This window comes from Chroicocephalus ridibundus, chromosome 3, assembly GCF_963924245.1.
Source record: "Chroicocephalus ridibundus chromosome 3, bChrRid1.1, whole genome shotgun sequence".
Lineage (NCBI taxonomy): Eukaryota > Metazoa > Chordata > Aves > Charadriiformes > Laridae > Chroicocephalus > Chroicocephalus ridibundus.
Window position 1 is genome coordinate 51,141,201 of NC_086286.1, and position 27,042 is coordinate 51,168,242.

A 27,042-nucleotide genomic window follows, 5' to 3' on the forward strand; every position below is an offset into this window, starting at 1 on the left:
ATTTGACCAGCTTTCCCTTTGTGAGAAATTGGACATAAAAAACTCTATTTGCATAACATAAAGAATTGTTAATAGGCAGAAGTTTCATATGAACATTGGGAACGACCTTCCTTTCTCAGATCGGTACGGCCTAACACATCCATCACGGCTGGTGGCCTACAGAATCTCATCAGGTTTCCCCGTCAATAGTGCTCATTAAATCCATACAGCTGTCTCACATGAACACTGAAGAACCTTTTTTTCACCCCAGAGTCACAGAATACTCCCAGTCTGAGTTCTTTCAGGGCAATACGAATCATGGAAATGATAAAAGGATACTTCATAAATATTCACAATCTGTCCTGACACCCAAGCCTGACTTCCCAAGACTGGGGAGCTGTTCGGTAAGTGAAATTCAGTAAGGCAGAGAAGTAATTTTAAATGAGTCATATGTAATAGTGGATATAGACATGATCACAGAATCCAGCTGTGGGAATTATCATTTCTTATTGTTTGTTACAGCACATCTGCTGAAGGCTATGCCCCCTTTCCAAAGACTACTGCTCCACAGCACAGCCCATGTAAGGGACACTGCTACCGCTCCTCGTGTTTCACTGTCAACTTCAGTGCAACTGGCTGACACAGCACTGAGGCTGACATGGACAGCTTAAAGGATCCCCCACACTGAGTAAGCACCAGGGAAAGAAATCTCTGGGGAGATTTCCCCTCTCTGGGGATGGTGATAAGCAACTGGGGAACTATAATGTCTCCAACGGCTATAGCTACATCCATCTGACCTATTACAAAATTATCTCCCATGAAAAGGAGGGTCTTGGATGTCTTGGATGAGTTAATTCATGTTTTCCCAGTCCTATCTTGAAGAAACAGCAGAATCTTGCACCTTCCCTGATATGCACAACAGCCTCTTTGCTATCCCCTTTTTCTCAACTACTCACAAGTGACAACCTTCTCAAAATTATCTGAAAGGAATTAAGGACATAGAGGCAGCCAGTTTCTTTTCTCTGTGCCAAAGGAAGTTGGATTCAAACATCACTTCAGGTGTTACGCTACAGCAGGTGCCTCAGGTGCCTATGTAGTTGTGGAGACAAACATATTTAAAGTTTAATTCAGATCTAGGTGAATGATTTTCCCTCTGGAGGTGGCTGCTTTTCTTCAGCGACCACAGGGGGAGTCTGGAGTGATGATAGGCACCTCATTTAAGTGTCTACAATTGGTGTTGTGAATCCAGGCGAAAACATAGCTACTCATTCAAATGTGACACCTATATTCACTAGTACCTATACTCACGGCACATCCTGCCAGAGATGGATGAAACTACAGAAAAGCAGCAGGTGGGATCCTAGACCAGAATGACAGAATGGTTGAGGACGGAGGGGAGTTAGAGAGATCATTCAAGGACAACCCTCTGCTCAGAGCAGGGTCAGCTACAGCAAGTTGCCCAGAATCACGTCCCGTCAGGTTTTGAGTATCTCCAAAGACAGAGACTCCACGCCCTCTGTGGGCAACCTGTTTCATTGTTTTACTGCCCTCATGCTTCTTCTCATCTTTAAGCTGAATTTCCTGTATTTCAATTTGAGCCTATTCCTCGGCTTGTCCTGTCACCACCCAGAAGAGTCTGAGCATTCAGTACTTCATTTACTCCTTTTCTCAGGCAGTGACAATACTGGCGGTGCCACTCAGTGTCCTAATCTATGTGGAATAGTTCAACCTGATGTTCAGTGTGTACTCACTCTCTGCCATTACTGCACAATAAGCTTCAGGAGAAAGGCTCAGGCAGTTGTCACTGTTATGCTAAGAAGCCGGGCATACATGGGAAAGCAAAAAGAAATCTTAAAGTAGCTCAAAAACTGAAATGAAATACTCTTCTGCACATCCAGTAAAATCCTAAGCTTTTTTCAGACTTAGAATAATGATTCTCTAGACAAGATAAGCAGGGTTATAGAAAAGATCACGTGTCTTTTGAATAATGATACAAATATCTAAATAAAGAAAAGAAAAAATACTCAAAGACGACACTAAACAGAATTAATGTATTCTCAATCTCACAAAAAGATACACAACCATTCTGTCCCAGTGTCAGTTCTGTCTATCTACAGGCAGTTTGAAGGAAATCTTAACACTGCTGTCTTCCGCTCCTGGCAGAATGGAAGCAAAGCTACTATATACTGCAAAGAGCAGAGATGTGACAGATAAGCATTTTACTAGCACAATCCAGGAACAATGTCAAGCTGAAGCTTTTCCAGATGATCCAACCATAGTTTCCAATATGTATGCTGGACTGCGTTGTGACTGTGGTTCTCAAATGCAGCTCTACTTTCTAATGAACATTAGTTCTAAAATGATCATAGCAGAAAACTGCCTGGTTATGCTACACATATGAAGTATTTTCAAGAAAAAATCTGGAAAGCAAAACGAATAGACTCAGCAGCACTATTATAGACAGTCTTCTTTCACCTTGACCTAAAATTTCCTTTAGATCATAAATACTTGTCTGGAAAATGGTTAACTTGTTTCCAGAAATAGGAGCATTGACTGTGTTGAGCCTAAAAGCTCAGTAACAAATCAAGCCCGTAATTTTATCTGAAAATTGCATATTTATCCTAGCCACAAGCATAACACTTTCAGTCGTTAAAAGCAAAATAAGCAGGCAATAGACATTGTTTTCCTTTACTTTTGTTAGATTAGTCTAAATTGACTGCTTTTTGTAGAAAGTCAGTTGTACTTTTATCCTCCTTCATGAACTTGAACACTTTAAACAAATATACTTTTTTTTTTTCTCATTAAAAAATTCATATTAAGAAACTAACACAAAGACTTAAGATGTTTGATCAAAACTAGACAGCATTTCAACCAAATAAATGTCAAGGCAAACCAATAAAACATTTGAAGTTAATGTTGTGTTTTCCAAAAAAAGGAAGTTACTATCTTGCAAGTTTCATTTTACAATCAAGTCCATGCATACGTTTATTTTCCTGGAATATTTCATAAGGACTTTTAAACATGAGAACAGGTTAGCATACTGATGGTTACTAGGTCACTGCTTCATATAAACTAAACCTCAAATTAGCATAAGCAAGCAGACATTGCTTTGCCTGTAAACATATAGATGCTGCAGTATATCAGATATCTCTATGAAATAGTTCAAAACCTAAATATTATCTAATTTAATCTTCATGCAATAAAATTGAACATGTCAGAAATAGCCATGGCATTTTACAGTACAATAAATGGGTCATGGCATACAGAATACTACGTCTACCATTACAGATCAGTTTTTTATCTCCTGACATATTTACTCTTTCTTAGCTGACTCTTCATGTGCTCCATTAGTTTCCTAATTGCATATATATATATCTATCTCTCAAAGTATCCACTTTATGCAAGCGAGATCTGCCTAATGAAGCTATAATTTGGGGAGATTTCAATGCATAACATATTGTAGGTCACTTCAGCAATATTTTAAGCACTACACTATAGAATAGAATTTCGCTAATCACCATGTAAGTAACAGCGAGCAGCCAACTAAGAACTATAGCGGCTAAGAAAATTAAGACCCAAGTTAATACTTCCACCTTAGCTCACACTACTGTGCATTTTTAAATTTTCTATCTTGGTAATGGCCTCAATTAATGCTGGAATGTCATCTGGATTTGCAGCCTCAATGCTCATTGTCCTTACTCTGATGGATCTAAGCCAGGACACTTTAACATGCTTCACTGCAGTACCACGTGGCCTTCTGTGGTTCATGAGATATCATATTTCTCTCTGAATGCATTTGTTGTGTTGCAATAATAAAATGAAAAAAGCCTGACATAATTTTAGAAATAGTTACAGTAAATACCAGTGGCTCAAAAGGACTGACTGCAGGAAGTCTGCAGTGGTTTCACTACTGCAAACACAGCCTCCGGTTCATGGATGATTGGACCAGCAGAAGCTCCAAGCTATTACCACTACAAAGAATCAGGATGAAAACAGCACAAATTACCTGCTGTTGCACCCATGGGTTATCAAAGCTGGGCACTGATTGACAAGAAAGTACCTAATTGATATTTTTGTGTAAACCACATGTCCCTCCTGTTTCTCCCTCCCAGTATCTATGAATGTGCTTTTGAATTTCACCATCAAATACTCACATCATCAACTGCATATGCCACTTTTTCTGAAAAGCTTCTTTGCCTGTAAGAAAAAAAAAAGTCAACAGGGAAAAAACAGTAGTTTTCAAACCATAAATGCTCCATTTAGCTCAGGAAAGTCAATGCTCAAAATGTCTGTGAACTACACATTGTCTGAAGAGTACCTTTCAGAATTGCCATCATTATTGTACCCCATGTACATACTAACACCACAGTTAATTGTGAATAAAAAACAAATTAAGATGCAATCAAGCAAAATAATCCACTTAAAAAAAAGAAATTTAGAACAAACCCAATTAAGACTAATTCACATGCAAACCATCCTATTATCCTGAGATTGTAATGTGAGTTTGTAACAAGAGGCTTTCGCTTTGGAACATTAAAGTGAAAAACACCATATTTTTATGTATTTGTCCCTGATCTCACGTCCATTACTAGTCCAAAAACTGACTGGGATTGCTGAGGTATATAAATCCATTCATGCGTGTGTTTTGAGAACCAGTCCTTAGTTTTACAACTAAATTTTATTTAAATTACTTTTTGATATATTAAGAAAAGTTAGTCTTAACAATTGTTTGTCTGGCCCAGCCTATCCTGTTTTACACTGCAATTCAGGACCTGATTGCCCTGTTTCATACAGTTACAAAAACAGGGAGTGGGTTCCTTCCCAGGTAAATCAAGCACAGGTTAATGCAATTCCCCCTTCAGGCTCCTTGAAATCTCTTGTCTGCTATTTTTGATGTTGTTTTAATAAAAACAATTAATAAACTTTAAAATGCTGAATGTACTGTTTTAGAATTACCATCCAGCAAAAGTAAAATAAAGCCCCAAATCAGTTATTTAGTGATAGGATAAGTGATAGTGTTACTGTTTTCTAGCCACCCACCTAGTTTTCCCCTTCTTTCTTTCTTTCTTTCTTTCTTTCTTTCTTTCTTTCTTTCTTTCTGTATGTTTCAGTCCCTAACTTCTTTCATGTCCGTCATCTATGGAGAATTCAGCTTGTTATAGCACATACTTGCATCTAATCCTTCTTTTCCTTTTGGACCTTGGAATGTTTTGACACTTCAGTTACAGTAAGTGTATTATAAATTAGGGATGCAGAGCCAAATTATACTGAAATAGAATTACACCAGTGTTTGTGCTGACAGCAAATCTGTTCTATAGGATTACAAAACAACTGTAATGCTGAGTGCGTTTCTCTACCCACGACTTCTGACAGTTATTACATTACTGTATCACAGAATTTGTATAGGATAGTGAATATACTCTAAACTGATTGCAGCTGTGTTACTTCTGCCAAGGCAGTGATAATCCTGGCTTGGCAGAAGAGCTACAGCTTTCTATTTGGGTGGACATACTTTTAAACAAGGGGATGAGATTGGCTAAAGCCAATTTAGCAGGCAAAACAAAAGGAAACAGTAATTAGTTTTTATGATACCATCATCATCATCCTACACGCATAAAACCAGAAAAATCAAGAACACAGTTCTTTTCACACACACATATAACTATTGTTTTCTCTGTATATTAATTATGAGTCAGCTAAGATCTAACACAGCGAAAATAAATTACCTATCTTGTGATATCGAATGTCCAGCAGCAGTGTCAAAAGGTAGTAATGGTCGGATTCTGCAGTGGACTCTGATATTTCCTCTCAGTTCCTAGGTTTAGAATATTAAGATGCATTTAACAAATTACTGGAGAGGACAAATACACTGGAAATTGTGAAGCAGACATGAAAGTGTTTAAGAGAGCAGGTGTTTACAACATCACAGCCTTAGATTCTGTGGAGAGAAAAATAGTATCGATACCATTTTCCTTAAGAAGTGAGGAGAAAGTACTTGAGGAAGCATGAGCTCTTCAGAGCTCTGGAATGGTACAGCCCTCTCCAGTCTATATGAAAAAAATAAAGGCTTTCAATCTGAGACATTTCCCCCTCTTCAGTCTCCTTCCTCTTCACTTGAGCTTCTTCAGACACCTGTATTAACTCAACAGACAGGATTACCCACTCCATTTCTCTTTCGCCAGCCCTGAGGAAGATGTGGAATAGAAAACATTTTGTACCTTTTCCTCTCCACTGTGTGTTCATACAGGACTAAAAGGCCAGTAACTGATTTTTCTCTGCAGGCTGTTTCAGACTTCAGTTTATCTAATCTGGTATTTTTCCTTCCTTTTTACTGGTGATCAGTTCTTCTCATTTTGTATTAGTGAAAACAGCTTGCCTGTGATGACCAGTGACCACTGGCATTAACTCCCCTCTGCCTTGGGGAACATCTTTTCAGCAAACTGCAGCACAAGGCAGAGTTTGCCAGGGAAGTACTTTGTACCAAAAAGAGCTTCATTGTCCCAGGTAGAAAAAGTTAAAAGAATTTTGTTTGAAGGCAGCTTGTGTTTCTAAAAATCACGTCCTGATTCAGGCAACCCAAAACTAGTCATCTGGGGAGGTGGGCTGGAAGAATAAAGTACAAAAAGGAAAAACCTAATCCTGAATGAACCATCACTAATGGCTGAGCAGGATACAGCAAGATATATTTGGAAAAATAAAAGAGTACCACTTTGTAAGTTCAAGTTAATCATTTTAACAATTCTAAAACAATTTCAGAAGCTGCAAATTTAGAGAAGAGGCTAAAGAAACTCAAGATTTTTTCACTATTCAAAATGGATGAAACTCCTTAGTGCAATATGCTCCAGGACTGCATTTGGAAGACACTTGTGTAAAAAATAATGGGCTGGGGCTTATTCTAAGACCGATGTGCCTCAGCAAAAAATGAATAGTATATAGACAGCTGGAGGAAGTGATATATCCATGAAAAGCATATTCACTAGTTTTATTGGTGAGGAAATTATGGGCATAATTACAACAAAATAAGAAAGTGTTCTGTCATTAAAGATACTTACGACTAAGCTGTTATGTAGAGCTCTCCTCTTTTGCTTTTCTTTCTCATATCTCTCTGTCACCTCTTGTAGAGACTGCTCAAGATCAAAAGCTTTTATCTGAAACACTGGAAAAAGAAAACTGTTTCAAAGAACTAAATTCTGTGACTTTACAACATGAATTTTCTGGTAGCGCCTCATGACATATAAGCACAAACCTTTTTAAATTCTGCCAAACAAATTAGGAGGGTTAGTTCCTAATTTACTAGACACTCTGAAAAATCCCATCGTACTTCTTGCTATGAAATGGCTATGTGAAGTTACAGATAATTACCACAGGTATACATAAGAAATCTTGAAAAACGATCAAAAAGACAAGGTATTTAAGGCAGTTCAAAAGTGTCAGTTTAGTTAACGTTATCTGTCAGTGAAGCCTGAAACCTAAACCTGAAGCAACCTGCTGCTGGATGGGGCTGTCACTTGCAACGCTAATGCCATATTTGTAGATTGTTAGGTTAACTTCTTTTAATGTTAGCTGGCATGAATCTATCATTTATCCTTGTGCTACTAATCCTGAAAACAGCTCTAAGGCTCCCCTTTAAGATAGGTGCACTCGAATCATGGGTAGGATTTAATAAAAAAGATTGATCTTTTGAACCTCAGGGAGTCTCCTCCACAAAACTGAAGAGAACAATATGGGTCATTATAAAAGCCTTCTAACGTTACAAATTATTTTATTTCAGCCCAATTACATTAACAATGAGCAGGCCTAAAACAAACATGCAGCCCAAACAGCACACAATGTGTCTGTAAACGTGTAAAAAGGAAGCTTTTAGAAACCTCAGTGGGATATCAATCTCCCCAGCAATTAGTGAGCAGTTTGAAGATGTAGCGTATCAAGCAGTCAAAACCATGGTCCGAGAGCCAAATTAGCAGGATGGCCACCAGCCTCAGCATGTGTTACCTTACAAAGAAAGGAACAGACTTAAAGTCTCAGTATGTAATACATATGATGTACGCTCTCTGCTATAGACTAAAAATGCGGTAACTTCAAGGGACATTTGTCTACACTAGAGATTTCTGAGATCTTATTTTTGTAATACCCATGCTGTTCACCTCCAGCTCATAATGTTCCTCCACAAGTGCATGCATGCAGGGGAAACACTGTTAATAGTTGAGGAATCAAAGTCTAGGAGTTTCACTGGAAAAATCCCTTTCTTGTATCCTGTATGTGGAATAACACTAGTATGTCTTGGTTTGGAGAATCACATGCAAGTATGTTACAATAAATTGTCAAAAACGACTCTTACAGTCACTGACCCCCAGTCATACAGTATTTTTCAAAATATGAGGTTGGAACCCATTTATTATTTACATAATCTCCATAATAAGTATCTTCATTTATAAATTTGCTTCAGTTCTTGAAGTCTCTGGAATAAGCAGTAAAGCAATACGTGCTAAGGGTACTCTTCCATTCTTCCAGTCTTGAAAGAAAAAAATAAATTACTAATTTGTTTCAATATTTAAGTGGTCTCTTCATGAAGACTCCATGAAGCCTACTGGACATTACAGATCTAGTTTCAGTTAACTTAGGCCCTAATTACTCAATTTTTTTCTTTTCTAACTAGCCCACCTATGGTGAAGATGACTGTGAAAACAGAAATCAACCTTGGGGCATCCTAATTTGACACCGGGGCTTTTGAGCACACAGGCGAAGGACTGCAGTCTTTAGGAAATGAGTCAAGTTGTTGCATTTAGCCAACTGTATTTTGATATTTGTAAAAGTGAACCATCAGTTTTAATGTCCATCTTCTGCAGCACAGAAAAACTTCTTCTGTTTTTTAAAATACTAATAACATACTCTTCGTTATTCCACAGAAGTAGTTAGTACATGCCTGCAGCTGTTACAGACATCCCTTTCCCTCATGCTCAACTCATCAACCCATACAGAAACTTTCTAGGAGCTGGGAATGCTGATTTTTCTGTTTAAATGTCACTGAGCACAGTTAGGATCTTCATCAATAAACAGAGTAACAGCTGTAGAAGAGTGATTGCTTGAAAACGTGTTCAGGATTGTAATGTTTCTTTAATTGACAGTCCTGGTTAAGGAGCTTTTCATTTCCTTCCATTCAGTGCTGCACCAGACCTTCTGCTGTGCTTGCACAACTGCTTCCACAGTCAGGTGGAGGTCTAAAAGCAGTCCTTCTTGCAGAGTAATTTCTGTCCTGATCAGCTCCCCAATCTGTTTTCTGTGTGGTCACACCAACAGTTACACCAGCATAACAGAAAGGTCTATGATGGGGACATGAACAACAGGAGCAGCATAACCTAGCACAGCCACAGCCTACCACAGGTATGGATGTGTAGCTGTCCCCATAGTTTCCTGGGGTTTGTAATGTTTCTTTCCACACTAGATTCCATTTTAAAAAGGAGGTCAATCTGACCATGTCTTCTAGAATAAGCAGTTATGATGAAATAGACTTCATTCCAAAACTTCTTTTGAATTCAGCTGTGTTTTATATCCTGAGCTACAACATTATGCTTCGGGCTGCTACAATATTATTGTCATCAAGGTCCCTTTCCTCCTTCTCTACTCTACACTAAGAAGGAAAGGCCTTCCAAAGGCAGCTGAGCTGGTGAGACTCTGCTGTCGAGTTGACGGTAAAAGATTATGGTAATCCACATTCCACAAGTACAAGTCGTCAGTACAGCGCAGAGCTCAGCTTTCTCCAAGAGGAGCACGGCACTTAAGTGCTAGCATATGGAAAAAGTGGGAAATCACCTCTTTACCCAATTTTTCCTCTTCTCCACCCCAGGGAGAAAGTGTCCTGGAACCACAAAGGATACCTCAGTCACTGGGCTGCAGCAGCTTTCACAAAATATGTCAGTAGTCTGCAGCAACTCCTCTGTCACATATTCACTTGGACAGATTTTGCTCCTTAGTACTCGCCACTTTGCTAAGCAGTGAGAACAGTGGTGTCCCCTCCCTGAAAATATGTTCTGCATGCACAGATACTGTTGTTTCCTCTTTCTGATAATACCTGCATGGTAAATCAATCTAAAGTAATCTCAAAGTTTTAGAAATTCCTACCCTTCCAGAAATCTGCTGAATTACTGCATCTGCCTCAGTAGTATCATATGCAGTCAGGTGGGTAGTATTTTTTTCTGAAAATGATAGCAGCTTTGTTTATCATGGAAACAGGCCTATAACAAAAGAATAATGGGCACTTCTGCCTTTTATGAATTACTGCTATTTAAATTTCAGTGGGAAAGATGGCAATTGCATTTCTAAGCAATTATTTCTAAGCAAGGGACTACTCAGTTATTACAGGAGAATTTTAGTTTGCTGCACGTCAAATACAGCCTTGAAATTAACCTACTTCAATGTTTCTTCTATAATTCTCTCCCACATTTTCAATCTCTATTTTAGGATTAAATTGATAACATATATTGTCTCCAGAATACATACTTTGGGCTTTCTGTTTACAAAAGATTATATGTAATTTAAGGATGGCAATTCTGACTGTCATATTTAACCTTAACAATAGAATTTCCATCTAAAACATTTGACAGAGAACTGAAAAGTGGCCAAATTAAAAACATAACTCATCCACGTAAGTACCAATACACTATTTTGTTATAGGCAAGGAAGTTTCTCCTGGTTATGATTTCATAGAACAATGCACCACAAAGTACAAACTGAGAACTGACAATGGGAATTTTCAAGGCCTCATAAGGAATATTTACACCACAACAGCTCAAGTGCTGAATCTAACCTATCTGTTCATACATACATACCCCTGCTTCGATAAGAGGAACATTCAAGTTATCTAGGGTTAATTTTCCACTTTGTTTTCTTCTATTTTAAAGACAACTTGATTAAGCATTTTCTCTACATGGGTAATACAGTAATCAAATAAATCCTAATGATAACTTAGTACATAACATACAGGGACAAGTTCTGCAAACACCTATCACTGAGAATGCAGTTTGTTGCTATTGACATGAGTAGTCCCATCAGAATCAAATCAGTCCCAAAATTAAATATTTCAATCAAAAAGTAATGCAGGAGAAAAAAGTTCCTTTTTACATGGCAACACATGGATATCAGAGCATCACCCAGGGACTGATTATAAATTTGTGTATTTGTTGTTAGTTCATCAGGCTGCTAAGCTTCAAACAATTTAAGCTCCATATGTGCCAGGCCTGGTAGGAGCTTCATCAGAATCAAGGACATTGGAAGCAGACGCAGAGATCCAGGTGTAGGACCAATGCACTTAGAACTCAGCGATGAGGGCAGAGAGCGCCCCTGCACTGCAGGGCCTGCTTTGTACACATGAACAAGGACCTGAATTCCCAAACAGTAGTCCATATGGTATTATTATCTACAGTCTAGCGAGTGGAACTGATTTTGATCTGGAAGTAAAATTTTGTCTGTAAACGCACAGAAATATTCAAAATCCATTCTGTCCTAATTACAGGCAGTATTTTCAGAAATCTCTGAAATCACCCGAGTCCTTTTCTGGTACAGTCAAAAGCAGAAAAAATTCAGCTAAAGCAACACATTCTTTATTCAACTGTTCTAAAATAGTCAAGGTAACAAGCCTGAGAACTTCAGATTAAAAATGTTACAGCTGAGAAAACTCAGCAGCCTAGTAGCAGCTGCATTCAGCACAAAAGCTAAATCCAAATGATCAGTCATAACCTCTGCAGTTATTTGCACTCCTTCTAATGCTTCAGAACTCCCTGATGATCTAACATCAAACAAAAAACAAATGCTACAATTTGTGACACGTTTCTCAAAAATCAAACGCAATCTTTCAATGTTACTAACACTTAATGATGACATTGTTGATGTTACATGTTTAAAATGTGCGTACAGTGAAGCCTTACTTTGCAGTGCTTCATTTTGCAGCTGTATCTCTTGGACTGCTGTCAAAACTTGGTAAAGATAAGTCTTGCTTTGACGCTGAAAGTCTTTTGAAAGCTCAAGAGCAAATGAACGGAGGCTCTTCAGGTCTTGCTTAAGTCTCTTCTCAGCAAGAAGAAAAAATCCATTATAAAGACACAAAACAGCAGTTAAGGAAGCATCAATATAACCACAACACAAATAATTACGGTGAGATATCATAGTCAGGAAGATCCCTCTGTTTGGTGAAAGGAGTCTTTTGGAGCACATCTTTCATCATGTTTAGAGAAGGATCCTGCAAGATATTTAGCAATGTCATTTCCTAAAGACTTCAGCAAGACTTTGTGGATCCTTACCGTCTTATGGTACATACTTCAACCATAACACAGCTTCAGGTATAAGAAACTATCTTTCTTATTTCATCAAACAAAAATAAGCGTGTGCGTGTTCTGTCCACTTATAAGACATATCCAGAATTAGCAATGAAAAATTGTGGTACATATCCCTTACTGCATTCACTCTCCACACTTTGATCGGGAGGTATTTGCTAAGCTTCACTCTAAGTAATTTCTTAAATAAGCCAGTTCTATGCCTTCCCAAGAGAAAAGATGTATTTTTAAAAGATAAGAAACCATAATAATTCAGAAAATTATTTGTATTATGGATGTGACTCAGCATAACATATATGATAAGACTTAAACATTTACAAGAGCACCTTATATTCACTTAAAAGTCCAAATAAAGTAAAACCAAATTGACCTGATTTTAGGATTAGTAGACTTCTTGACATCTAAGTCTTGGAACAAACACGTAAAGCAATCTGTAAAATGGATTTAACAATACCTTATCTTGTAGGAGCACTGTGATGTTTCATTAGTGAGCCTGGCACAAAGTGACACATATTATGTGACATTTTATTTTTCCAACTGTGGTACTGACCTTGAATTAATTGACTAGTTTCAATGATAAAACAGTAAACTAAACTAAAGAGAGAAAAATCACTGCACTTCTCACTCTCAAAACCCACAGAATATAACTGGGAAGAAGTGTTTGTTTATTTTTTTTGTTACAGGTATAGGATTACCATCAATCTAGACTCCTATTTGGAGAGCTTTGCTCTCTCCTAACTTTCATTTATCTCCATAGTAAACCATCTTAATCCACTGGTATTGCATCACAAACTGTTCTGCCATACTAGTTAACCTAAAATGTAAGACACCACTGCAAAATTTACCAAGCAGAATCACTGTCATTAGAACAGAATAGTTCCGTTGGAAGGGACCTAAAACCATCATCTAGTCCAACTATGCTACAAATTAAGCTACATCCTTCTGCCTGTTAAGAATCAGATTTCTTTCCTGAGATACTTTTCAGTCATTTTATGCAGGCATTCAGTGCTGCCCTGAGCAAAGCTGACATTTGTTAAGTGTCCCTAAAAGGACAAACTTTTTAGCATGCCTGTCGCAACAGGACAAGGGGTAATGGCTTTAAACTAAAAGAGGGTGGATTCAGACTAGGTATAAGGAAAAAATTTTTTATAATGAGAGTGGTGAAACACTGGCACATGTTGCCCAGAGAGGTGGTAGATGCCCCATCCCTGGAAACATTCAAGGTCAGGTTGGATGGGGCTCTGAGCAACCTGATCGGGTGATTGGACTTGAGGACCTTTAAAGGTCCCTTACAACCCAAATTATTCTATGATTCTATGGAGTAATTTAAGGAATAAGTACTTTTTTTTTTTTAGAGGATGCCTGTGTGATAGTCAAATCAGGGATTGCAAGGTTTTGATTACAAAAATATTTAACTCAGGTATTGATAGCAGCCTATACATAATATCCTGGAGCTCAGAAGCAGCCACTTTTACCAGTTTCTCTGGTGACTTTGCAGCCTATTGCAGCAAAACCACTATAACTTTTAAGCTAACTCGGGCATTGATACACTTCCCTGTAAGCACTGCTGTGAATCTAATAAAGCCATTGATCAAGTTCATATGGGACCATTTTCTGGGTTTTACTATATTTGATAACATATAAATGTTTAGGGCATGAATTATGCCTGCATTATCACTAAAGGTCTTTACCTTTATTGATCCACGGAGCTGGGTTACAACAGAACTCCTCTGCAATTTCTGCTGCTGGCCATGAGCAGAGTAGAGCTGCAATACTTCATTAGTGCTTCTTCTAGCAAACCCTTGATACTGTTTAAAAAAAAAAAAAAAACTCACCTAAAAAAATCACTTTAAAGTGCTGATGTTTTCTGTTGCATCCTGTCCCCTTCATCCCTGTCAACATTTGTAACTCAACTATCTGATTACACGTGATGTTGTAAATACATAATTTCTTTGCTTTTATCTCCTTCTGAGTCACGTGAAGGATCATCTCGAGGTAACTGGCTAACATCACAATATTCTACTTCCTTAGGGTGGTAAACCTCAGCATCAGATTACTACAATGCTTTTGCAGTACCTAACACCCCTTACTTACGCTTCAGGTGGATCTAAATGGTTAAAATTTGCCTTCAGTTAGGGAAAAGGGCTGGTTAAGTGTCCTCCTACAGCTACATTTAATGTAGAAAGCTCTCTGAAAGGACATGAAACAGAACGAGGACACACATACACGTGTTAACTGCTAAAGTCCTGAAGGAGCTGGTAATACACAGCCCCCAACTTAATGTTCACTGCTCTACCTTCCTGCCAACACCGACTCCATTACATTCAGATCTGCAATAGTGCAAAACCGTACCTATAAAGCACTAAGCTAGGTCTTCAGAGATCAAAGCAATCAAAGCAATTTTTAAAGGATGTGGAGAAGAATGCTTTCTAATAATCTAAAATTACCGCTTATGCAAAAGCAATTTTTATGGCCAATTTTTTTAGAGATGTTGAAATCAAAAGGAAAATAGAAATAGTGCAACTTTAAATATTTACAGGCAAGAACACAAAAGAGACATCCTTGTAGAATACATGTGACATTCTGCAATATAACAGAATCTGTATTACATTAAAAACTGCTTTTTAATCATTTACGGACAGTCTTGGTGCGTACAATGAGCTGCAACTTCTCCACCTACTTTCCCTTGCAACCTGTTGACATCTATCATTCCTTAACCGGTACTAATAGCCTCTTTCCTTATTTTTGAAATGCACTTGTCTCTAGCACAGGCTTAGTTCCTACCTTATTCAGGCCATAAATTATGTGGCTGCAGTTCCCTGGTATTTAAACTAACAAAGCACAGAAGAGTACAAAAACACGAAAGAGCTAAATCTACTCACATAAAGGGTTTGATTTAATTCCAATCATCTGATAACGATAGGTAAAAAGGAAACATTTAATTGCAGTTTAACTACAAATGATATTGCGAGAACACCACCACAATGTCCTGGAGCTGTCAGAATAAAAAAAGATTGTATTTCCCAAGAAAAGTATTTCACTTGATCTAAACCAACCTTTTCACGTGAAGCCTTTGTGAAGGCTTTTTCACCTTCACAAAGCATGCATCTTCTATTTACAAATGTAACCTGAGGTCCTGCACAGCTACAACACCTTAACGCTAATATAAAAAGTTCTTACATGGAAAAGAAATAGCAGGAAGAGATCATTTTAAAAGAACTCTCATGTTTTTGTTATAGGCTTTAAGTTCCCAGAAATTGAGACTGATGCTATGTGTTCTTTTGCTGTGAGGATTTTCAAGACTCATGTTTCTCAGATGCAATATTTACAAACATCCTTGACAAAAATGCATACAAGTAGATCACCAGAATTAGTATCGCTAATCACATGTGAAAAGTTAAGCACATATACAAGCAATTGCAGTACTCAAGCCTTATCGTTAAATAAGCTTAAACTGATTAAAACCTACTTTTAACATCTAGTACGTTTTCCACCATCTGTACAGGTTCCCCCCGACTCCCCCATTTTTCTCAACATGGACAGCAAAAGTGGAATTGTCAATTCGACTTTCATTGCAGTCAACCTCTCATTGCTTCCACTATCAAGTTTATCTGTATTGCAAATGCTGCCTTGGTTTTGAGGTTTTCTCCGTTATAATAGTTCTAGCATTCATCAGAATTTTTTGTATGCCAGAACTTGCAAATTTGTGCTCATGCATGAGAAGCAAAAACTGACTATAAAACTTTTTATAGTCAGCTTTATTATAAACAGAAGTGAAACTGAGATACTTAATAGTCTTCTCCAAAGTGAAATCTCAGTTCTGCAATTGGATCCATTCTGGCAGACTTGGCTTTATGTGTGGAAGACAGCAGGATCAGGACCTCAAGGACTACAAACAAAGGGGCGTGCAGGTAGACAAGCACATTTCCAAGTAGGCAAAAGCAAGTCTACAGAAAAAGAATCTGACTTCCTATGTTCAAGAACAACCCTTACAATATGCTGCTAGGATAATAATACACTGGGCTGCAAAAAAAACAGTGGCAGTGCTGATATTCACAATTGTCTTAAGGATATAAGCAAGGGAAGGTATATAACAAGAGATAACATTTTTATTAGACTGATGAAACCTAGAGACAAATATTTACATTGCAAATCCTAATTCATGGCTATCCTCATAAGTTTGTCTCCAAAGCTCGCTTGCTCACTCCAGCCAAAATGAATCCAATTAGCTTTTACAAGTTAAGAACGAGACCTCTGTTAACCCTGGTCACTGTGACAACCTGTTAAAGCTCAATCATTCAAGCAGCTCCGCCAGCAGATCTGAAGGGTCAGTGACTGATAGCTGAGGGCAGTAGCTTTTTTCACCAGCATAGCTGGTGAAATATTGGGAGATGTGGTGCAACATTATACAACCTTGAATTAATCTAATGAAAATTAGTATTCTTTTTAATAGAGACTCTTCAATTAAGGTAAAACTATTTCATGTTAGTTTAGCTCACCTTTTCAGATTGCTGGGGCAAATTAACCAAGGAGAAGCAAAAGTCTTTTAAGTGTAATTAAATAACCATCTGAATAGAAACATCAGTGCAAGGTTAATTGCAAAGTATTTCCACAAATCATTTGACGTTGTTTCTGACTGATGGTGGTAACACTGCCACGCTCCTCAGGCAGCTGTAGGTGCTTGTATCTTCCAGCACATTTTGCAATAAAATGAAACAGTGCTGTATTTGGAAAACAAGGCTTTGTTATCTAATACTCAGATAATTACTTCCTACATCTGATGCACTTTACTGACTAAAATAATTTCTTTCATGTGTTTGTGAGAGTTAAAAAAAAAAACCACCACCAAAACAGCTCAAATACTTAAAACTTTTGGTAATTATTATAAAGCAGAACAAAAACAATAGAAACATTTTCTTGGAATGAATTACAGTATTCTTCTTTATACCTAGCAAAACTCATTTCAGATGTACCATCTGCTTCTAGTCAGGCTTTTAAAAATGTTAAACCCACTTTTATCAACAGGTGTTAACAAACCCACAGGGAGGGCAAATGGCTTTCCTGAGGTCACCCAACCATTTAATGTTTCAGCCCTCATTAAAAACTCTTGGCCAACAGTCTCTATCACAACTAATACTCACAGCCAGCTCTAGTCTAGTGGTGTAGATCAACATTCACAATTCTGTGATTTTCTGAAACCTTACCTTTGAAGACCCCAAACAGTATCACAGGCTGCTTCTTGTTTCGATAATGGTCTAGGAACAACATATCCTTCTGTAGAAGGATATAAGGAAATGATGGCATCCAGTTGTTGCTATATGCTCTGTGACTGGCCTCTGCAACAGTACCTTGCTTTTTCTAGACAAGTTCAACACTAGTGCTATGAAGACATGCCACAGTGCACCTTTGGTATGTTCACTCAAAATGAAATGTCTTTCCTGCGCTCTATGAATAGTGCTTATTAAAGGATCATCCTGATTATGCCTAAAAAGTATTCCGTCAAAATCTCCCCTTACCTTCTAGGCAAACATTTTCCCTGCAAGCAGAACGCAATATTCCATATTTAATGCTCACAGAGTTGTTCCCTCAGTTCATTTTTGCAGATTTAAAACAATAGCAATTATTTAAATGTACGTCAGTTTCTAGTTACTTAATCAGTCTATCGCTATTGCTGATAAAACAAAACAAAAAAAAGAAACATTGAGCCTTAATCCCTTCAATAGGTTTCCCCAACAGGTAAAGAGTGCAAAACTTGAAAATAAGAAGGCAGATTTCAGTGTCTTTTTCTCTATTTTCCTAAGAATTCTTTTTGGAAAAACAAACAATAGTTACCTCTGCAAGCTTTAGATGAAGAGCAGCATTTTCAGTTTCCAGGACAACTATTCTTTCTTCTTTGGTCTAAGGAAAAAACCCACCCAAAATCAGAAAAGTAAAAATTAAATGGGTCTGATGAACGTTATTTCATTATAATAATTTTATTACATTCCTCTGTTTCTCTGCCTTCCAAAATCAAAGGGCTACCTACCTCCAATCTCCTCAGCACAGTATTTGTCTACAAGCACATAAAAATTAGGATAAACTCTTAATATTCCATGATTACCTATAGTTTCTGTCACTTTGCCTGCTTATGTGGAAATGCATATGTTCAAAATTTTAACTGCTTTTGCTTTATAAAACCATATCCTGATATTTTCCAGGTTGTTAGAGAAGTGCTAGTTTATTTATTTATAAATAACCACGTGAATTTCCATTTCCAAGGCTGCACTGTTAGAGATCGTCAATGGTGTCGCAGAAAGACCATTCCTCTGCAGGGATGCTGCCTTCCCAAACAGCCGGTCGCTCATCCTGCCCTGTGGCGGGGCTGGGGAGACCCATCAGAGCTCAGACACCCCATTTCTAAACCAGTCCCTGGCAAAAGCAGCCTCTCCTGGACATCGGATCTGCCTGCCAAGTCACACAGTTCGGGTTGGAAGGGACATTAAAGATCACCTCGTTCAAACCCCCCCTGCCATGGGCAGGGACACCTCCCACTAGACCAGGTTGCCCAAAGCCCCATCCAGCCTGGCCTTGAACACTTCCAGGGATGGGGCACCCACAACTCCTCCTGGAACTCCATCCACAACTGGAACAGGACAACCTGTTCCAGTGTCTCACCACCCTCACAGTAAAGAATTTCTTCCTAATATCTAATCTAGAACTACCCTCTTCCAGTTTGAAACCGTTACCCCTTGTCCGATCATTACACTCCCTGATAAAAGAGTCCCTCCCCATCTCTCCTGTAGGCCCCCTTTAGGTACGGACAGGGTGCTGTATTTAGGATTCTCCCCTTAATTTTAAGCCTAGAAATATACTTTTGACAGCAAGGGGCAGAAGAGGGGCGGGCGGGGCGGGGCGGGCCGTACCTCCGGGCCGAGGCGCTGCCCGTCGCCAGGGCGGCCGGGCCGGTACGGCTCCCTCCCCGCCGCCCGCCCCTCACCTCCCCTCCCCTCCCTCCCCGCCGCGGCGGCGCGGGGCTCACTCGCAAGCGCCGCTCCAGCTGCCGGAGGCGCTGCGCCCACACGGAGCCCGGGTCGATGCCGCTCGGCGGCCGCATGGTCCTCCCCACTGTCGCGGCGGGGCAGAGCGGGGCCTGGCGCGGACCCCCCCACCACCCGCGGAGCTGGTAACGGGCCCGCCGGCGGCAGCGGGCGCGCCTCTGAGTGGCAGGGACGCCCACCAATCCGCTGGCAGGGAGGGGGGACGGGGCGGGGCCCCGGCGAGGAGCCGTTAACGGTCGTGCTGAGATCGGTCACCTCAGAGGCCGAGGCCAAGGATTGGGCTGGGGAGCGCAGGGAGCGGGGGGAGGCCTGGAGCTCCCACACGGCTGGGGTGAGGCTACGGGAAAGATGTCTCCTCAGAGCACCGGGGCCAGGGGCACAGGCCCCGCCTTCAGGTTCAGCGACCACAACGACGGGTGAGGGGCAGGACAGCGGTCCTGTGTCAGCTACAGGATTTCTGCCCCAAGCAGTTGGTCTAAGGCTTGCAAAGGCCACAAAGAGGATTAAGGGATAGGAACATCTGTTATACAGAGCGTGCAGGGGGCTGCTCAGCACCGAGGAAAGAAGGCGGGGGAAGATCAGAGCAATATGTATAAAGAAGGCAGAACCAGACTCCACCATGGTGCCCAGGTGACAGGACAAGAGGCAATAGGCTCCTTCTAAACCTGGAAATTTATTTATTCTTTTTTAGTGCGAGGGTAGTCAAACGTTGGCACAGGTTGCCCAGAGCAGCTGTGGAGTCTCCATCCTTGGAGATAACTCAAAACCCAACTAGACACAGCCCTGGGCAACTGGCTGTAGTTGACCTTGCTTTGACCCTGGGCTAGATGACACGCAGAGGCCCCTTCCAACTGCAACCTTCAGTAACTCTGCGAACACAAAGTCAGTGTCTAGGGCTAGTCTTAGGAGATGGGCAAAGCCTGCAAGGCCAACTGGTGCGCGTGTCCTAAGAGGCTGCCCAAGAACCCCCCACGTTATGGAAGGGGGTCTCATACTAAGGTTTCCGAGGCCAGTACGTTACGTACATTAGTAATACTACTTGGTGCTCTACTCTATTGCACTGCAAGATTAACCTTATCTTTAAGGCAGTCTGAAGACTATTTGGCTACTAAATGTGAAAGTATGCCAGATACAAACATGTCATTTTTTTGGAAGTGGAAAATAACACTATTTTTGCACTACAGTTGGGTTTTTTTGTTTGTTTTTTTTTTTTTTTGAGAAACTGAAGCCAACATCATAATTACAGAGGAATCCGGTTCTGCAAAACAGCAGTCTCAAGTTACTGTCTACTGAACATGGAGAATGTGCTCTCATACAGGCAGTAGAAAAATCCAAAGGCATGCTGGAGTGAATCTCCCCATCTCTTGGCATAAAAGGGATAGCAATCCTTCACAGAGGAACCCAGATAGAGCCCCTCTCTCACAGACCAACTGTCTTCCCTGATACTGCAACTTCCTCCCGTAAACTCAAGCCTCGGTTTAAAAAAAAAATCAACAAAAAAAACCCCAAACAGACTGGAAGCCCCTGAGCAGTTCGTCCTTGCAACTAGTTCTGCATTGGTGGAAAAATGAAAACTGACAAATGGATTTAGGTCAAACAAAGAGTTCCAAAGTACTGCAATACTGAGGATGTCAAGAGATGTTGGCACTAAGTAAAGCAGACAGGATTTTATCAGCAGCAGCTATTTTAGGGAGAATATTTTAGTACCTTGGGGGTGTTTGACTCAATTCTTGACACTGAGCTGCAATTTTTATGTAATGATTATCCTGCAGCAGCGATCAAGTCAGAACAATGTTATTTTCCAACATAACTCATCTTCATCTCGGAAGGACAAACTCTGAAGCGTAATGGTTGTTCTAATCCACTCTGGTGTGACCCCACCTGGGGTACTGTGTCCAGCTCTGGAGCCCTCAGTGCAGGAAAGACATGGAGCTGTTGGAGCAGGTCCAGAGGAGGGCCACAAAAACAATCAGAAGGCTGGAGCACCTCTCCTGTGAGGACAGGCTGAGAGAGCTGGGGTTGTTCAGCCTGGAGAAGAGAAGGCTCCAGGGAGACCTTATTGTGGCCTTTCAGTGCTTAAAGGGGGCCTAAAGGAAAGATGTGGACAAATGTTTTTGCAGAGCCTGTTGTAACAGGACAAGGGGTAATGGCTTTAAACTAAAAGAGGGTGGATTCAGACTAGATATAAGGAAGAAATGTTTTACAACGAGGGTGGTGAAACACTGGCACAGGTTGCCCAGAGAGGTGGGAGATGCCTCATCCCTGGAAACATTCAAGGTCAGGTTGGATGGGGCTCTGAGCAACCTGATCTAGTTGAAGATGTCCCTGCTCATTGCAGGGGGGTTGGACTAGATCTCTTCCAACCGAAACTATTCTATGAATGCCATATGGGCCATATAGGACTTCCCTTAGCCCAAGCCCCTACTGTGAGTTTTACTATGAATGAGATTAAGAATCTGGTTTCTGTAGGCTGTAACAGAGAAGACTTAATGTACTATCACCCTGACTTTGAACTAGTAACCTAAAACTGAGCATCCCTGGACTACTTTTATTTATTCATTTCTCTATGCGCACCTGAAAGTTGGATAGTGCTGAAAGCTCAGTCCCATCTGTATCCAAAAAAAAAAGAAGTCACAATATGATCCATGACTCACCATAACAGCAGCAATTCTCTTTTGGGATCTTCCTTCCGCTTCCAAAGATCAGGAGAAGTTCCTTGATGGGCAGGCAACAAAACAGTCTATCAGTTCAATCAGGGCAAGAAACAAATATAAAATCCAACTATCTTCTAGAAATGCTGCAAGGCTGTATTCCAGCACACCTTTCTACACTGGTTCTCTGGTTTAAAGAATCTCATTTTTTCCCCAAGACTACTACCAACTTGATCTTGTCTTCTCCCTGCAAATGCAGAGCCCTGCCTTATTACTGATCTTTCTAGGGAACAGATCCTTCTGAGGGCCAGAAATTTAATGAAATTGCCTAAATCCACATTTTCCTCTATTAATTTTAGCATCAGTGAAAAACCGTGGTGGATTATAAATCATAAGATGCTACTAAGTAAGCATCGTCTTTAAAAATTCTGATGCATTTCACATGACCCCAGTAGTGGAACCAACAAGACTAATGAGGTCCCAGCTTCAGCGTTCTGATATGAATCATCCATTACAGCATTCCCAAACGCAGTAACAGGAAACAAAATGGGTAAGAAAAGCACTTGGGGAAAAAAACCAAGAGAAAAGTTTGCTATCCCTCTTGTGCCAAACACGGAGAGATTCACTGCTGTACTTTGCATTTTCTGTTGGCCATATGAAGGCGCATTTGCCACGCTGCAGACAGTAACCTGAGACGGCTGTATTGCACGTGGCCTCTCATTGGAACCTCCCAAGCCACTATTCATTGAAGCTGTAAATATTTCCACATTTTTAGCAAGACATTTGCTTTAGTAACTGTAGGTCAGTTCTGAACTTGTCACTAAGAATAAAGGGAGGTCCTCCGAGCAGGTGTGTGGCACTTTGGTCTCCTTAGGGAGTTTATCTGCCATTACGGCTGGGACAGAAGTCAGCTGACTCCAAATGTTTAATCTGTGAGGCTTTGCCTTCTGGGCCACCCAGCCACCGACTGACCATTTGAGACGGCAGTATCATTTGGCAACACTGGAGAAAGAGCCAGTTTTTTCCCCATTCTTATTATTAAATGCATGAGTTACTACGCATGTTTTAAGACTATCCTTGTTGAAGCTAACTTTTTATCATCGTTATTTTTGTTACGACTTCTCATGTTACCTAATTGAATTAGGAGGTAAAGAACGGTCTTGTTTATTCTGCTGCTTGTGTAGTCACCTACAAACAGCAATCTGTATGATCACATATATAGTTTATTATTTCGGTAAACAGGATATATACTATAGACTTTGACAATTTCTTAATTTCCCTACCTCTTACTCAATTACAAGTACAAACAGTACATAAAAGCAGCTGAAAAGCAGTGTAAGTGAATGATAGGACCTGAACTGTGCAAGGCATAGCTCAAAACTTGTTTTCCCACTGGAAATGCATTACAACTGTTGCATATGACAAACTGCAACCCCTGTTCTATTTTAGTCTGGAAATAAATGTTTCTATGACACAGTTCACAGCTGCAACAACTGTAGTCTCATCAAATAAATCACTTTTTGCTTGTACTGGTTCTTTGCTCATGATTAGACTGGGGGACTACCATACAGAAAGGCAACGGATTGTTTCCTTTTTCTTCTAGACTACACATTCTATATTCAAAATTAAAAGTTCTCTTTCTTCAGGCTGTTCTCACAGTGAAAAACTACATACTCAAAACATGGATAAAAGCCTCCCCTCAGCCATGCCTGGAGGTCCTGGCAGTCATTGCCTTGCAACATACTACACAGCACTTCTGGCTTTCTGTGGTTCCTTTAGCTTCTTCCCTGCCTTTATACATCATACATCATATACATCACTCATACTGAAATCCAGAATGTCCTTATTAGTGATTTTGAAAATTCCATAGCGTAGACCCCACAACTCAAGAGACTAAGGTACTCACCTGGGAAGAGACACAGGTGGCTCTCAATCCCAGCTCCAGTGAACGTTGAGCTCCAGCAGAAGGCATCTACAGCACTTCACTGGGGCCTGGTTCCCTCCTTCACCCTCCCCAGGCAGAGCTTAAACTGTAGTTTCCCATCGAGAGTCCGGTCATCTAACCATATCAATCCAATGATAAAAGAGGAGCACCACCATTCCCAAGTCCTTTAGCTCAACCTTCATTCAAAACTACACACTGAATTTGAGTCCACTGCCCCAAACTTCCAGGTCAGCCAAACTGATTTTTTCCAAAGATTTGTCAAAAAGTTATCCTGTCTTTGTGTTCAAAATAAAGAGATCAAATGACTTTTTAACCTCAGCAATGAGAACGGAAACTCTGGTTATAATACTGTTTACTTTTCCAAAAGGAGCTGCATTCCAGGTTCCTCTTTGCTGTTAGAAATACAACTTTGCACTGGAGGAGGATATAAATACAGTATGACAAGCCTGCGTAATTGACGCCACCAATACTGCCCATTTCATAAGTTGCTGGGTAAGCTGTAAAAACTTCCACTTCTTTCAAGTCAGTGCTGCAGATATTGAACAACATTAGGCCAAAAAATTCTCGACTCTGATCAATGAGAATCAGCCTCCTTTGTTGATTCTCCATGTAAAATTCATTTGAGGTTTTCATCTATTGATTATGAGATACACTGACTTTGCTTGTAAATGTATTTCAAAAGGACGGGTAAGGCAAAACATATTAACAAGAGCCCCTTTGGTTTATGATAGCACTGTTATGAATGCGGAATCACATAACAGACAGTACAAAAAACATTTAATGCAAAGTTAAATACAATACAAACTTTATTAAAAATAGGTTGCAAGTGAAATACAGTAGAAATGGGAAACTACAGCAGTTTTGATGTTTTTCATAATAATGCACAGACAAATATGAAAAGCACTTTTACACATATTCACACTTGACCCGAATGCCCAATAGCGGCCAAATCCACTCGACTGAAGGTTATAGGTATTTTTTTTTTGCTAAGCCTTTTTCAGATTCTAGCAGCAACAGTAATTCAGCCACAGCATAAGTTTTTTCCTTAAGAAAAATTTGTCACTGTAAGGCTGCTAGTGTTCTCAAGATAAATTGGGAGAGGCTTGCTTTTCCTGATTAACAGACATAGCAAGCATGCAGATCCTTCATTAACACTTTGAACCAGTTTAATCTTCTACTTCATATTTAACAGGTGAAACGGTAAAAGCACACTTTCAAATAAGAAACCTGAAATACGTAAAAAATATTTACACTCCAATTTTCATTAACTTGCATTTATTTATCATACAACTCTTATTAAAAGTGATTTCTTTCCTAAGGCAGTGAAAGTCTACCCCTTTGTATTTGGAAGTGTGCACAATTCCCTAAATATATATTTATAAGAGAACAATATGATACAGGAAAAAAAAAAATCATCTAAAGCCAGTAAAGGGCTTTGTCAAATAGAAAATTTGCTTGGAATCACAATATATATTGTCTTAACATCACACAATGAGAAAAACTCTGATGAGGTCCTTATTCCCAACATCATCAGCCACATATGCACAGCTGAAGAGATAGTGGGAGGAAAAAGATTAACGACTTAAAATTAAATAAGGCTATTACAGTGCGAAAAAATAGCTTGAACTGCCAAAAAGGGTTTCGGTACAACAGTAACAGGATGCCAGTAAAGCCCGCTAGACGAAAGAAGGGCTCGCCAGCACTGCCTCCTCAGCAGGAGCAGAGGTGGTTGGGTGCCAGCACACCAGGTCTGTTCATGACCTTACTAACATGCCCACTCCCAGCCAGCCGTATTGTATCTGATGCTTCACACCTATATGCCAGTTCGCTTCTCCATAGAAAAAAAGAAGAAAAAAAAAAAAAGATATTGCTGAACTGATAATAGCAGACTTATCAATACTTTTCCTTACCTACTAACTTCTAATCTACCTTTCTCAGAAAACAAAGGTATCTGTTCTGCTCACCTTGGAACTGGAATCATTCATTACTCCTCGCCTTTAACACGTTACAAACATTTTGGTCCTAGCTGATGAAGGGCCACTAGTGTGGCCTACTATCTATTGCTTATGTAATTTTTAGTAAAGCAATTATCCAAAGGTTTTATTGTCACATTTTTGAAAGTCTGAAGCACATGTAGTGGGGATGCATCAACGTACAGACTTTTCCATAACTACAGATACATTCGTAGACAACCATTTTAGACCCAACAGATACGTAGAACTAGAAATATTTTTATTCCAAAGTTCTACCTACAGAATGCGTGTTATTCCAGTACTAAGTAATGGTAAGATCTGTATTGATATGCTGATCATTCTATGAACACAATACAGTATGTCAAACTTGTGTATAAAGTCTTACTTAAGGTGGCCCAGATATTGGCTTCTTATCAAACAACCTAAAATACTAATTTCTAGTGCACAGTTTAGTTCAGGCAGTTCAAGCTATTCTCACTCTCTCTGCTCAGCAGCTAAAACAAAAGTGTGTCTGTAAAACACCAGGAAACAGAACTTATCTTTGACAAGTGCTACTTGGTCTGGTGCACAAGAACTTAACCCCCAAAACAGGAAAAAAAAAAAGTTACCTTCACGTGATTCATATCTTTAAAATTTTACAGTGCTTTCATTGTATAAACCACAAGCTCCTGGCAAAGTAATCAGTTTTCTTGCTATTGCAACATCTCTAAATCTTAATTAACAGTCTTAGAGGAATCAAAGTCACTCCTTTCAGAAAACATTCATTTTCTGTTCATTAGTAGTGTGCCCCCCATCTCAATCCCTCAATTTAGAGATCTTCAGTTACATCTGATAAGGTGCTTTAATCTTATTTTGTGTTCAACTCATTTTCCAGTTCCATTAATTTCCTAGAAGCTTTTACTTTATTGGATACATCCTGACCCTGTGAAAAAAGTCGCTGGCGTTCCCTGAACGTCAGGTTTTCTGGTGCTCCAGGTAAATCTGTATCTTGACTGGAAAGGGGAAAAAAAAAGTCTTTGTTATAAATCTTATCTACAATATCCTTAAATATAATAATTCTCAGTGACATGTACTGGCTGAAAGCTTTTTTGACTACAGAAGATTCTCCGTTTAGCGTTCTGCAAGGTTTTG

The 27,042-nt window shown here is 39.6% G+C and overlaps 2 protein-coding genes across 29 annotated transcripts in view; both read right to left on the bottom strand.

Annotated features, from left to right (window-relative positions):
- Positions 1-19,477, bottom strand: part of KIF25 (kinesin family member 25) — a 47,067-nt gene extending 27,590 nt beyond the window's left edge. For 5 of the 6 annotated variants that reach the window (XR_010070309.1, XM_063329125.1, XM_063329124.1 and 2 more), the window contains exons 1-7: positions 19,324-19,477; positions 18,138-18,203; positions 13,997-14,113; positions 11,901-12,039; positions 7,032-7,135; positions 5,706-5,794; positions 4,134-4,176 (exon numbers count right to left, since the gene is read on the bottom strand). Coding sequence is in view for 5 of the 6 variants with exons in the window: in XM_063329125.1 (XP_063185195.1) it covers positions 4,134-4,176; positions 5,706-5,794; positions 7,032-7,135; positions 11,901-12,039; positions 13,997-14,113; positions 18,138-18,203; positions 19,324-19,398 (633 nt within the window). In the remaining variant the exon portion in view is untranslated. Of the gene's footprint in view, positions 1-4,133; positions 4,177-5,705; positions 5,795-7,031; positions 7,136-11,900; positions 12,040-13,996; positions 14,114-18,137; positions 18,204-19,207; positions 19,264-19,323 lie in introns of those variants that run through there. The other variant, XM_063329128.1, reaches the window with a different exon arrangement.
- Positions 19,478-24,726: 5,249 nt separating this feature from the next.
- AFDN (afadin, adherens junction formation factor) overlaps positions 24,727-27,042 on the bottom strand; it is a 129,542-nt gene continuing 127,226 nt past the window's right edge. For all 23 annotated transcript variants that reach the window (XM_063329154.1, XM_063329146.1, XM_063329138.1 and 20 more), the window contains one exon: positions 24,727-26,903. In XM_063329154.1, the coding sequence (XP_063185224.1) occupies positions 26,759-26,903 (145 nt within the window). In that variant the 3' untranslated portion in view covers positions 24,727-26,758. The remainder of the gene's footprint in view (positions 26,904-27,042) is intronic.